The sequence below is a fragment of the Bubalus kerabau genome, chromosome 16, assembly GCF_029407905.1.
Source record: "Bubalus kerabau isolate K-KA32 ecotype Philippines breed swamp buffalo chromosome 16, PCC_UOA_SB_1v2, whole genome shotgun sequence".
NCBI lineage: Eukaryota > Metazoa > Chordata > Mammalia > Artiodactyla > Bovidae > Bubalus > Bubalus kerabau.
The window spans coordinates 49206924-49219495 of NC_073639.1; the positions used below are offsets into that span (position 1 = coordinate 49206924).

Genomic DNA, 12572 nt, shown 5'->3' on the forward strand with positions numbered 1-12572 from the left:
CTGAAGCACAGGGACGACCATGAGCCCTGGAGAAGCCTCACCAGCACAAAGGCCGCCACTGCGGTGGGCCCTCAGCGCAGTCCCCAGGCCACACTGCGGGGCCCCACAGTGTGTTTCATGGGGTGCTGATCTGTGGTCCCCCTTGTTCTACCTCTGAGTGCCCCTCTGCCAAGTCTGTTGTCGGTCCACAGGCTCCCTCCTGCTCACCTGGATCTGGGTCTGCACCTGCTGGGTCCCGGCCAGTTTCTGGGCCTGGGAGATGGGTGTGGTGAGAAACTGGGTTTTAAGGGCTGGCTGGGTGGCGTAGGTGACCTTCTGTGGTTGGCCCTGAGCAGCAATCTGCTGTGCTGTGATCTGAGGAAAGAGACCGCCCAGGGTTAGAGCTGCGTCCCCGTCTCAGAGCCACCAGGCCTCCTCCCGGGCCCTGCCTGCCCCCAGGTGCCCACAGCATTGACCACCCCAGCTCCCAGCCCTGCCTGCCCACTGCCCCCACCCCCAGCGCCCAGTCCCGGGTCATCGCTTCCTCTCCTGGGAGGTCCCCTCACAACCCAGGCTGGGCTTCATCTCCACATCCTCTTCAGAACCTGGGGCCACGTCAGCTCATCAGGTGAGTGAGTGAGTGAACTTGACAAGAAAGGAGACACACGTGCACAATTTCTCGAATCTAATTTTAAGAATCTGACATATACTCAAACACATTTAGGACAAATAGAAACAAACTATATGCACAATCTTTGCGTCTTTAGTCTGATTTTTAGCTTTCCCTGCCAGGAGAATTTAAATACTATTCAGAAAGCCATGAGTAATACACAAACCATATATTTGGTTACAAAGTCACCTCCATGAACAAACATTTTTAAGGTCTCAAAAGTCTTCTTTCAAGTCATATGAACATACAGACCAGCACATTCATAAAGCCCTTCTTCTCTCTTTTAGATGTTGGCTAAGCCTCCATGCTGACCCAGCCCTGCCTGTCCAGCACTCCCCACTCACAAGTCACTTCATTTCTCTACGTGTCAGTTTCTGAGAATGGGTGCCAGCGCCCACAGGGCCCTCAGCACACAGAGGGCAAGTTCCAGCTCCGGTTCAGAAAACACAGACACAGCACGCAGTTCAGTATCAGCAGTCAGAAATCAGCACGATGATACATCATGATCTGTAGGCCAGGCTTCATGCCACCAGAAGCAGACGGAAAACAGAATGCCTCGCACTCTGCTCCTGCTCGTCAACGGGCCTGCAAGTACAACCCCGAACCCCCACCTCCAAGGAGGACTTGCTTTGGGAGCTCAATCAGCCCAGAACTGCCTCCCAGCCTTCTGAGTCAGGGTATCAGCAACACACTGACAATACTCCTCTTGCAGTACCTTTGTCCACTGTCTCTTCCCTCCCTCCATCCATCCTCTGAACATGAGCACCAGCGTACACACACTCTCTCACATGGACACAGTCCTTGCCTGGCCTCTTGACAGCTCGACAGCCGTGGCCTGGCTCCACCTGTCCAGTACACCCAGGTGGGTCGCACACCATAGCTACACCCGTGTCCTGGAATCCTCTGGCACCTCCCCAGTCATGCAATTCCATAGACTGAGTCCATCATGGTTGCCCCCACAAGCCCTCGGTGCATGGGGGTCTCTCTCCCTCCAGGGTGAAGCCTAAGACCATCCTCTGTGCTGCCCAAGCCCACAACCATAGGGTCTCCTGTGTGAAGAGGCCAGGCAGCCAGGCAGGGCCCATTATTCAGGACCCTCTCCACCTCTGTGCATCCAATGCCTGGCAGCAGGGCCCACCTCAAATGCAGAGGGGATGCTAGGGACCCCAGTACCGAGTACCTTCTGCTGGACAGCGGCAGGGCCTGGGGCAGCCTGCGGCTGGATGGCCTTCTGCTGCTGGACGGCTTGCTGCTTGAGCTTCAGCAGCTGCTGGACGTGCACAGGCTGGGCCACGACAGTCTGTCCTGCGAACACCAAGCAGATCATTTAATTACGAGCACCAGGGACGAACAAGGTCTCAGGACTCACACTGAATACAGCTTCAGTGATTTCTTTACAGAAAATAACAGCCTGAAATGGTGCTGAGACAAATAAAGCCGTCTCTTATGACAACTTTAAATGTTTCTGGGTTCATAACAACATTCAGACAAAGGTCTGAGAAGCTGAGAATGCTAACGGTTAAATCAAGGAACACCTCCGCTAACACACACTGTGACCCACAGAAAAGGGCTGACGGCCATGGCTACTAGAAAAGGCTTGTCAGCCCCACTGAAGGCTGTAAGCAGCGGGTGATGTGCGGGGGGAGCAAGGGGCGGCGTGAGACAGGCACCTGCGGCTTTCTGCGGCTGCCCGATGGCCACACTGATCCCAGCAACGTTCATGGGCAGGGTCGTGACGCCCGGCGAGGAGACCACAGCTGCTGGCACTGACACCACCGGGGGCTTCGCCAGCGCCACCTGGGCTGGCTGGGGCGCTGGGGCCTGCATCTGCCCTTGCGCCTGCAGCTGTGAAGTGGGGACCCGGGTCTAGACAATGAAAATAATGGGAGAGTCCAGAGATATTCAGGATTCCATGCATCTGCAAACATTTCCCACCAGAGGTCAAGTGGTGAGAAACTGAAAAATTCATGAAGGTGCAATGTGGTGCTCAGCTAACGGAAAACACCTTGCTGTGGGCTGCCTACGCCCCCTGACCATCACCAAGAGACGCAGGGAGCGGAGCTCAGAAAGCCCCACGTGTGCCCGGGCACACTGCCGCTCAGCCACGGCTCCTATCCTGTCCCACAGGGCACGTGCGTCTCTGCCTCGCCCTCCACCTCAGAGCCTCACAGCAGCCCCAGACTGCCACGTCTCCTAGTCTCATCTCCTAGTCCTTCAGCGACAACCCTTACCCTGAGACTACTGCCACAGCCTCCCACGGGCCCCACTCGGGCCCCATCTCCTGAGACTTCGTTATCACACTGCTTCCAAACACTTCTTTCCTTAAGTTGTATTTTTAAAAAGGAAAATGGAAATAGACCCGTTTTTACATGTACAAAACTCAGAAAAAGAAAATATGTCTTATCTGTATGGCTCGCTGGGAAAGTGTGTAAAATGAGATGAACTTTAGGTATTTTGAAATCTGAGTCTCTTCCTTTTGTAACAATCCTTTTGCAAAGCTGCATACTATTCCACCATGTGCTTGCTATACAGTCTATTTAGTCGAGTCCTTAGTGATGGCGATTTAACCCTCTCCTAACATTCCCAATACAAGTTTGTATATTTATCACTTTGTACTTGTTCTATTATTTCTTTAGAATGTAACAGAAATGAATCACTGGGTAAGATAACATGCATGTTTCTTAGCTCAACTGACTAGAACTCTCTCCAGAGGGAGCCAGTTCCCGCCAGCAAGTCCCATTCAAGGAATGGGCTCCCCAACCTGGCCTTCAAGTGTGATCACTACTCTGCTCATTTGAATTGGCATTTTTTGTGAACACAGGCAACACCAAGCTTGCTCTCACAGTTTTTATCTACTTCTGTCCCTTCTCTTACAGACTCAGAGTAAAGCACACAAGAAGCAGAGCCTGGACCCCCAAATTACAGCTGTGTTGTGGGTGATGAGTTGTAGGATCTGGGTGTTACTAAAGGTGTGTGACTTGGTTTCTGCACCTGCAAAATGGAGTTAGCATCACAGCACCCACTCCCACCTCAGCACCAATCAGGTGACAGGCAGAGAGGCTCAGGCAGCACCCAGCCCAGAGCAGGGTTCCTAGTGCTAGTTGTCACCAGGTGTGACAGAGTGGCCCACCAGACACTCCCTCGACTCCTGCTGATTGTGACTGACCGTCCCAGACACCCCTCTCCCCCTAGCATCATCCCCTCCTTCAGAAATCTCCAACGTCTCTCCGTGCCCACAGAGCACTGTGATCCCGGAGCCTGGCTCTGGGGCCTCACTAGCCCCTCTGGCTCCTGCAGTCTCCCCTACCTCCCCTCTGCCCAGCAGCACTGGCATACTTTCCATGCGCCTGGTCTCATGCTCCCCTCATCCCCCAGGGAAACCCTGCTCTCCCTCCATGGTCTGGCTTGCTCCCCTCCTCCCTGACCTCTCAGGCCACCATAAGCTTTGTGACACTGATGTTCTGGAGCACGACTGTGTAAATGTTTCCCATACGTGTGCTGTGCTTCGCCCTCTCCAAGGAGAACTTAAAGTTCCTGGGGAAAGACCATGTCTTTACTTGTCACTCCACCATCACACCTGCAAGGGCCTGAGCAAGCAATAACAGTTCAGTTAAAATGTTAAGAAGACGCTGCTCTGGAAAAACAAGCGTATCAACGGGAACTTACGAGCCGGGCCACCTGGAGGTTGGCCACGGTGGTGCCCGTGAGCAGGGCGCCGGGCCTCGGGGCCGTGACCGTGGTGAGCTGGGGGCTCTGCTGCTGCGTGGGCTGCGGGGGCTGCACCTGCACTTGAGCCGTTGGCTGCGGGGGCCCCGCTGGGGCCTGTGCTGGGGGCGCCTGCTGGGGCAGCTGCAGTTTCTGCTTCTGCATTTTGATCAGGTGTTCCTAAAACCCAGATAAAGTAATCTTTTCATCAACATTAACTGTATTCCACTTTGTATATATCTTGGTTTTAAGTTACTGTTCTACTACCCATTAAATATTGAAGCAAACAGTTGCTACTATGCAGTCTGCAAACAATCCTCCAGGCTTTTGCCAAACATTTTTTAAATGTTCGTTTATCATGATGAAAACTAGCAACTGTGATTCTGACAGATCAGCAAATCTGTAACAAAATTTCTAGGTTCTGATCACTCATAAACAAGTTAATTTAAATCTGCAGTACCATCAAAAAAATTCTAAAAGTCTTAAAATCGTAGTCCTTCTTGAAATTTTAAAATGTATTATAAGCAGTAGCTCTAAATTTTGTATTCCAATTGTCTCCAAATTAAAGTTTAATTGATAAATAAACCCATGTCTTTAAAAGAAGTCGAAATAACAAGATAAAAATATTCTAGGGAATAAAAAATTTTTTAGGAAAACTGATATTCAGTTATTCATTCATGACTATCAGATCTCTTTCAAGATGCTGAAAAAGAAAAGGACTTTGCAACTGGTTTGGGAGAGGGCAGGGAAGAGAGGAAGGGAATCAGGTGCATGAGTGGGTCAGCGGGGCTCTGAGCAGCTGAAAGCGGGGAGCAGGCCACTGAAGGCCCTGCCATCACAGAGCGGAAGAAGCAGGGAGATGGGGGGTGGGGGGAGGCAACAGCGTGGGGAGTGGCACAGACCCGCTCTGACAACTCGCCCCTGCTGGGGTGGACAACCCTGATTCAGTGCTGCCCATCAGCACTCCGCAGCAATGGACATACTCTGGAGCTGGGCTGTCCAGTGAGAGATGGTCACAGCCATGTGTGGCCTTGCACCCCTGAGCTGTGGCTGGTGTGACGGAGGATGGAAAATTGAGCTTGGTCACATTTTGTTTCTGTGGTGTGCACTCGAGCGCCCCCCCTGGCTGGTGCTCGCAGGTTCTCAGGCCCCTCCAGCACCCTGGGCCCCTCTGTCACCTGCAAGGGGCAGGCCCGAGGGCAGGTACTTACTGTGGCAGCTCCGACAGCCAGCTGCAATTCTAAAATACCATCTTGTTTTTATTACATACGTTTTTCTGGCTCCTTTCTATGTTGAGTATTAATGCTTTTCCATTTGTGGCAGCATTTCCTTCTAAAATGAATGTATTTGGTTGTATAACAGCACAGGTGGTACAGAGGTTGGCAAAATTCAGGAACACCAGTACTCAAATGACTGACACTGAGAAATGGTCATGCAAATGAACCACTCCTAGAGAAACCAAGTGTTCACCACCTCGGCTCTTAAACTGTAGAGGAATGCTTTTCACCAACATTTTCTCAGGCTGGGAAAAGGGTCCAGAGGCCTTCAAGTTCTCCCTGGAGCCTGAGCTGCTGCACACAGAACAAGCAAGCAGGTGGGAAGATCCATCTGGAAACAGGGATTAAGGCCTCAGAGAGCGGGGAACAAGCTGGTCACGTGATCATGGAAGTGGCCCTGTAGGCAAGGTTGTTTTTAAAGACCACACACACACACTTCGCACATACAGACGATGGCAGGCTGTGCAGAACACACTCTGAATGACACGACACAACGAGGCGTCATCACACGGGATATCAGGGTTTCTAGAAGATGCTCACCGGTGTCAGCTTGCCCACAGCCTTGATCTGTGCCGGTGACTGGGCCTGGCCTTGGATCTGCGGGACCTGCACCTGAGAGGCCTGTTGCTGCTGCTGCTGCTGCTGCTGCTGCTGCTGTTGCTGCTGCTGCTGCTGCTGCCGAAGGAGCTGGAAGTGTGCGGGCGTGATGGTTTTCCCCGGGAGCTGGACCCCTGTGGCTGAAGAGGTTGTCTAGTGAGACCACAGCCCCCCGACACACACACACGCACCTGAGCCCTCAGGAGCTGTAAGAGCAGTGCAGGTCACGCAGGAAACCAACCCTGCCTTTACCTTGGGACACCTGAGTCACCAAAGACCGGGTCGGGGTCTGCACGGGGGTCAGGCTGGTAGTGACCACAGCCGAGGCCGTCACTGAGGTGACCGCTCGAACACCCTGAGTCGGTGCCAGGGACACCAGGTCAGATGTGGCCGTGGCTGGGGAACCAACTGCTCGAGGCTGGGTGTGGACCACCTGGGCAGGAGCAGAGCCTCCTGAGGTCTGGAAAAGGTGAAGGGAAGAGAACTGTCAGGCTGCTTCGCGATACTCAAGACTCTACAGTTATCGGGTGAAGAAAAAAGGCCACAAAACTCTAAAACCTAGAAAACGAAGCCTTCTGACAGAGTGCTGAGAAACCTGTGAGCACAAAACCTGTGCCCTGGGCTAGAGCAGGAGGCAACACGCAGAAAAGGAAGATCCCCTCCCCCGTCTACCACACTTGCCCTGTGTCTGTCCAGGTGTCCTCACTCGAAAGACCTTTGGTTTCCAAGAAACCATCTAGATGCCCGTGTTTATCCCCACAAAACACACAGGACCCTACTCCCCATCGTCATCCCCAGCCGGGCATGGAAGCTGCAGCCCTGAACCCACTTCCACCCACTCCAGGCCTCGTGGCATCCCAATTGAAGTAACTGCTCAAATCTTTTGTCCATTAAAAAAAAATTATTTTGTCCACTATTAAAAGTTGTTCATTTTCTTACTATTGATGCAAGAATCTTTATATATATATAATTTATTTTGGGCTAGTGTTGGGTTTTCACTGCTGCATGGGCTTTTCTCTAGATTCAGTGAGCGGGCTTCTCATTGAGGTGGCTTACTCTTTTTTTTTTTTTTTAACATTGAGGTGGCTTACTCTTGTGGAGAACCTGCTCTAGGGAGTACAAGCTTCAGTAGTTACGGCACATGGGCTCAGTAGTTGCAGCTCCTGGGCCCCAGAGCACAGGCTCAGTAATTGCTATGCAAGGGCTTGGCTGCTCTACATTGTGTGGGATCTTCCCAGACCAGGGATCAAACCTGTGTCTTCTGCATTGGCGGGAGGATTCCTTACCACTGACCCACCAGGGAAGCCTGGAAGAACCTTTATATAATCTAAACACCAGTTCTTTCTCAGGTATATTTTCCATGCCTTTAACTTTATTAATAATTTTTCCAAAGAGCAGAAATTCTTGATTTGATGATGCCTCATTTATTAGTTTTTTCATAATGAACAGGTTTTTGGTATCTTAGGAAATCCTCGCCTAAATCAAGGTAGCAAAGATGTTCTATTTTTTTCCTAGAAATTTTATAGTTTGGGGCCTATAACCCACTTTGAGTGACTTTCTATATATAGTACTAGTGAAACAGGTCAAAGTCCATTGCTTTGCACATGGCTCTGCAATTTCTCTAGCACCATTTGTTGAAAACACTGTCCTTTCTCCACTGAATGAACTCCAGCACTTTTAGCAAAAAGTAACCAACTATGTACATGTGGGTCTATTTCTGGGCTCTCTATCCTACTCCATGGATCTGTGTGTCCATCCTTTTGCCAACACCACTCATCTAGATCACTACCAGCAACACCTGCACAGCAAAGACATTTTTCAAAACTCAAGAGGGGCCTTCCCTGATGGTGGTGAAGGATCCACCCACCAATGCGGGGGGACATGGGCTCAATTCCCTGTTCCAGGAAGATTCCACAGGTCGACTAAGCCCATGCACCGCAACTGGAGAGCAGCCCCTGCTTACGCACAGCAACGAAGACTCAGCACAGCCAAATAAGTAAATTTCTAAAAAATACCCAAGAAGGACATCACTCTATTTGCCAAATGCACTGCTGACTCTGAAGCAGCTTCTTCTCATTTGGGGCACATGTTATCTTTAGGTCAGTGACTAAACTGGAACTCAGGACATAAATGTAAACTCATCAATTTCATTTGTTCACTTCTGCCTTTTATGGTAAAACACCACAGCCCAGAAGGTGTGTCTTCTGGTGAGTGCCCTGTCTTCTGGTTTCGTGCTCAGGGGTTTTGCCACTCTGCATCATTCCTTCTGCCCAGGTCTGGCCCCTTCTTGCTTCCTACTCATGGGCCTAAATATCCCAGAAACCCACCACCCTACCTCGTGCCCCATCTAGCACCGTCCACTCCTGTACTTGTGCAATGGCCACCATCCACTCACAGGCTAACCTGTCAGTACAGCACGTGGGGTCCCCCTTCCGTGGGGTCAGAGACACGCTCTCATTCCCTTCCTCCTCCTGGAGTCACAGTGGGGGATTTCAATACCCTCTCCCTCAGAAAGAACAATGTGGAAACCATTCTCTGCACACCTGAATGTTCTTGGTATTTTATGAAATTCAGACTACATCAGTAATCTCTATAACCAATGGAATTCTTTTTACAGCTTCGGCAGCATCCCAGGGCATGCACACCACCCAAAACACCCAGGAGCAGGGACAACTCACGGTTAAGGCTCCAGGAGCCACGGGCGAAGCCAGACGCTTGTTAATGGACTGGAAGGTGGCAGCGGGGACGCCAGCGATGGTGTTCACGATCACATTTCCACTCACAGTGCCTGCAGGGAGAGAGGGTGTGAGGCAGGAGGACGGGAGAGAACTCATCGCCAGCTGTGGCATCTCACCCGTGAAGCTTCTTACCCGTGGGCATGCTCGTCCCTGTGACGGACGTTTTGATGGCTCCTGCCTGCTGAAGGAACGAAACCATTTGAATTTCAGGTCAAGTTCTCCCCTGCACAGATGCTCCAAAGCCCTCCATTTCATCAGGATAAAATTCAAAGCCTTAATCGTGGTTACTTAGACCACATGGCCGACTTTAGCCCCATCTCTCCCCACGTCCTCCCCACACACCTACCCATTCTCCCACCTCCTCCCACGCTGCTGGGTCTGTGCCTCAGTCACCAAGCTCCAACCACAGTGATCCTTTTAATCCCATATCTGTCAAACTCAGGGCCTCTGTGCTTGCTATTTTCCATTCTTCTCTGACTAGTGTCACTTGACTACAGGCTAGGGGCCAGTCTGCAGAAAGTCCTCCTGACCACCTACCACTGGGCGACAGCAGCTCTCACACCAAGCAGGTGCTTAGTTTTCTGAACAAGGCAGGACAGAGCTGCTTAAGTGCCCATAAAAACACCACTGTGGCAAATGCAGTAAAGAACACGGGGCGGAAACGACTCTGTATAACAAAGCCATCCCACGCCAGGCAGCAGTGTCTTTGCATGGGGGATTCTTACATGTCACCATGCACATACAGAGAGGGCACATGGCAGGGCACGCTGCGTGAGACCGTCAGACTACCATTCTTTTTTAAACACCTTTTACTGCCTCCCTCTCACGAGTGCACAAGCTTTGGGGGTGGGTGGGGCAGGGTCAGGAAAGGGAGGTCTGCACTAACTGCTCTGCAAGTCCGCAGAGGTCGACCTCTTCACAGTTACACTTCACAAAGCCCTAATCCCAAACTTCCTGTCTACTCCACCAAGAAGAGCGGCCTCGCCTCCCACATCTCTACTGAGCTAAGCCAGCCAGGAGAGCAGAGCTGGGCCTGCGTGGGGTGACGCAGGTGAAATAGCCGCTTCCTCGAGGGGGGAGACTGGGCCTCTGAAGGGCTTTGGGCTGGAAGCTGTGGGATCCCTTGATAGGTGTGCTGGACCCGACCTCCCTGTTCCTTCTCACCAGCACTGCGGCACTGCCCACTGTCGTGATCGCAGGGGGCGCCTTTGGTGGGGGTGGCGCGGGCTGTGCAGGGGGCTGTGCCTGAGCCTGGGGCTGGACGGCAGGTGGCCCCGCGGGCTGCTGGCTGCCTGATGCTGAGGGCTGGGGCAGAGGTGGAGGCGGCTGCTGGGGCGGTGGGGGCTGCGGCTGAGGCGGGGGTGGTGGGGGCTGTGTCACAGGCGGCTGCTGTGCCTTCTGCTGGTCGGCCAGCGCCTACAGGGGCAGGAAGGAACAGCGTCATGGGAAGGAGCTGGCCCAGCAGACCACCCCAGCCCCTCTGGGCCCTGCCCGCCCACTGCACCACACCTTTTTCTCCTTGGCAATGCGCTCTGCCCGGAGGGACGCGACCTGAATAGGAGGCAGGGGTTTGTCGTAGTTGATGCCACTAAAGACAAAAAAATAGATACGTATTGCAAGTTCTAAAGCAGACAAACATTCTAGGAACCCAAATCCCCCATTTCCCATCCTGCCAGGTGCTGGGACACAACTCCTACAAAGCCCCGCAGGCCAGGGTGCCTGGTGGGTCGGCCCTAGGAAGGGGAAAGGATGTCCTTCCAACAGGAACTCCTGGAAGGTGGGCTTGGGCCTGACTCCCCTCTGCAGCGGTACTCGGCCAGGTGCCCAGGATATCAGGAGGCCCCGAGCATGTAGGGACAAGAAGGCCATTCAGCACTGTGCTCCTCAGAGCAGACTGCCTGCCCCTCCACCCAGCACAGCAAACTGCTCACCCCACCTGCCCTGAGCATCAGCCCTACTCCAAGGGAGAGGTCAGCTAGTCACCCGCCTAGTACCGTGAGCACCTGATGGTCCTGCCCAGCCTCTCACAGCACCCTTGCTTCCAAGGTTCCTGTGCCTCCTGGCCCCCATGACAGTCACAGGAAGGCTGGCTCTGCCCTGTGCACGCCCCCCCACCCCCCCCACCCCCCGTCTCAGGGTGGCTTACCAGCACGGCCCAGATGCTGTGGTGCACCTGTCTGGTATCTCTGGATGCCAGCCCTCCCAAGTCACGTGTCCCTAGCCCGCCAGCACTTTGTCTCCCATCCTCTGACTGCCCATGTCAGTCCACTCAGCCCCCCGAGGCTGCCCTGCAACCCATCCAGCTGCCCCCATATTCAAGTAAAGATGCAAAGACAATCTGTACCATGAAGAGACACAGAGAGGGGCTAGGGTGTGAGCTCCCACAAGAAAAAGGTGACACGTGACAGTGAGGCAAGGGGAGAGGCCAACATGCCGGGGGAGACCATCCCAGATAGAGCGACCCACAAGGCAGAGCCGTGAGGCAGGGACTGCCAGCCCACTCGAGGAGCAGCCCCAGAGGCCTGGGCCCTCGGTGCAGCTGGGAGGGCCGGGACTCTTAGCAAGGACAGGCCCGTGTCCAGCAGTATCTGCAAAACCTGCTTGGTTACAAGGAAAGCTTGAGCCCTAGTGGCAACTAGGTTCCATCTGAACACGTTCTTTCCTCCCCGAATTTTAAGAAGCCAAACACACAGAAAGTGGCAGGGATTTTACAGCCAACACCCAGATGCCAAGCAACTCAGACTGCACAGTTCTCTGTCACTGCTCTCTTGCACCAACCAGTCTCACTACCCATCTACCTAGTCATTTTTTTTTCCCTTTGCAAAATTTCAAAGCAAGAACACCAACCCCTAACAGCATATATTTTCAGGGCAGAGCCAACAAGACATCTGCCAGTGTAGAGACGCTGAAGGAGAAGCCACTCTCCCTCCTGCAGCCCATCAGGCCGTCAGACTGCAGGCAGGACACCCCCTCATCAGGTGAATGGAGACACCGGCCAGCCAGGCACTCCCCACCTCAACACCACCCCCAGCTGATGCCTGGATACACTGTCTGCACAATAACTCACTGAACCTGTAGAGTTTAAGAAAGCCCTAAAATGAGGTCATTTCAAATGGTTAAAACTGTATCACAAACACAGGAATACCTTTCCGCCAATACAGAAGCATGCTTGGGGTTTTTCTGAAAGGGATTCATGCCAAGCCTGCAACACAGAAAGAGAAAAAATTACTGAACAAAGAACAACGCAAAGGAAGGGAAGGCTGACAGCGAGAACAAGCCCCCACTGACTCCGCACGGCCAGCACTGGGGGACCTGGGAAGCGTACAGGGGCTTGATGGGGGGGCTCCTTTTCCCGGCGGTCATCTTCATCAGGTCAAAGTGACTCGTGTACAGCTGGGTGTGTGTGGCATTCTCATCCTGGGCGTACATCTGGCCTGTGCGCAGAGGACGGTTGTTCTTACTCTGAAACAGAACGGGGCAGCACAGCAGTCAGACACTTACCGGTGAACAGGGTCCCCAACTGGGAGTCTAATGTGAAACCTTTGGGTTAAAAACCGAGCCCCTTCTTCCTGACCTTCTCTCTGAGACCCAACACAGAACAGCAAT

General features: G+C 52.9%; 1 protein-coding gene across 8 annotated transcripts in view; it reads right to left on the minus strand.

The window, feature by feature from the left end:
- Window positions 1-12572, minus strand: part of EP400 (E1A binding protein p400) — a 110789-nt gene that overhangs the window by 10728 nt on the left and 87489 nt on the right. For 5 of the 8 annotated variants that reach the window (XM_055550465.1, XM_055550462.1, XM_055550464.1 and 2 more), the window contains 12 exons: window positions 12292-12428; window positions 12112-12168; window positions 10476-10554; window positions 10131-10382; window positions 9099-9147; window positions 8907-9016; window positions 6481-6688; window positions 6172-6368; window positions 4316-4534; window positions 2320-2515; window positions 1830-1954; window positions 208-354 (listed from right to left, as the gene is read on the minus strand). In XM_055550465.1, the coding sequence (XP_055406440.1) occupies window positions 208-354; window positions 1830-1954; window positions 2320-2515; window positions 4316-4534; window positions 6172-6368; window positions 6481-6688; window positions 8907-9016; window positions 9099-9147; window positions 10131-10382; window positions 10476-10554; window positions 12112-12168; window positions 12292-12428 (1776 nt within the window). The remainder of the gene's footprint in view (window positions 1-207; window positions 355-1829; window positions 1955-2319; window positions 2516-4315; window positions 4535-6171; window positions 6369-6480; window positions 6689-8906; window positions 9017-9098; window positions 9148-10130; window positions 10383-10475; window positions 10555-12111; window positions 12169-12291; window positions 12429-12572) is intronic. The other 3 variants (XM_055550463.1, XM_055550461.1, XM_055550466.1) reach the window with 2 other exon arrangements.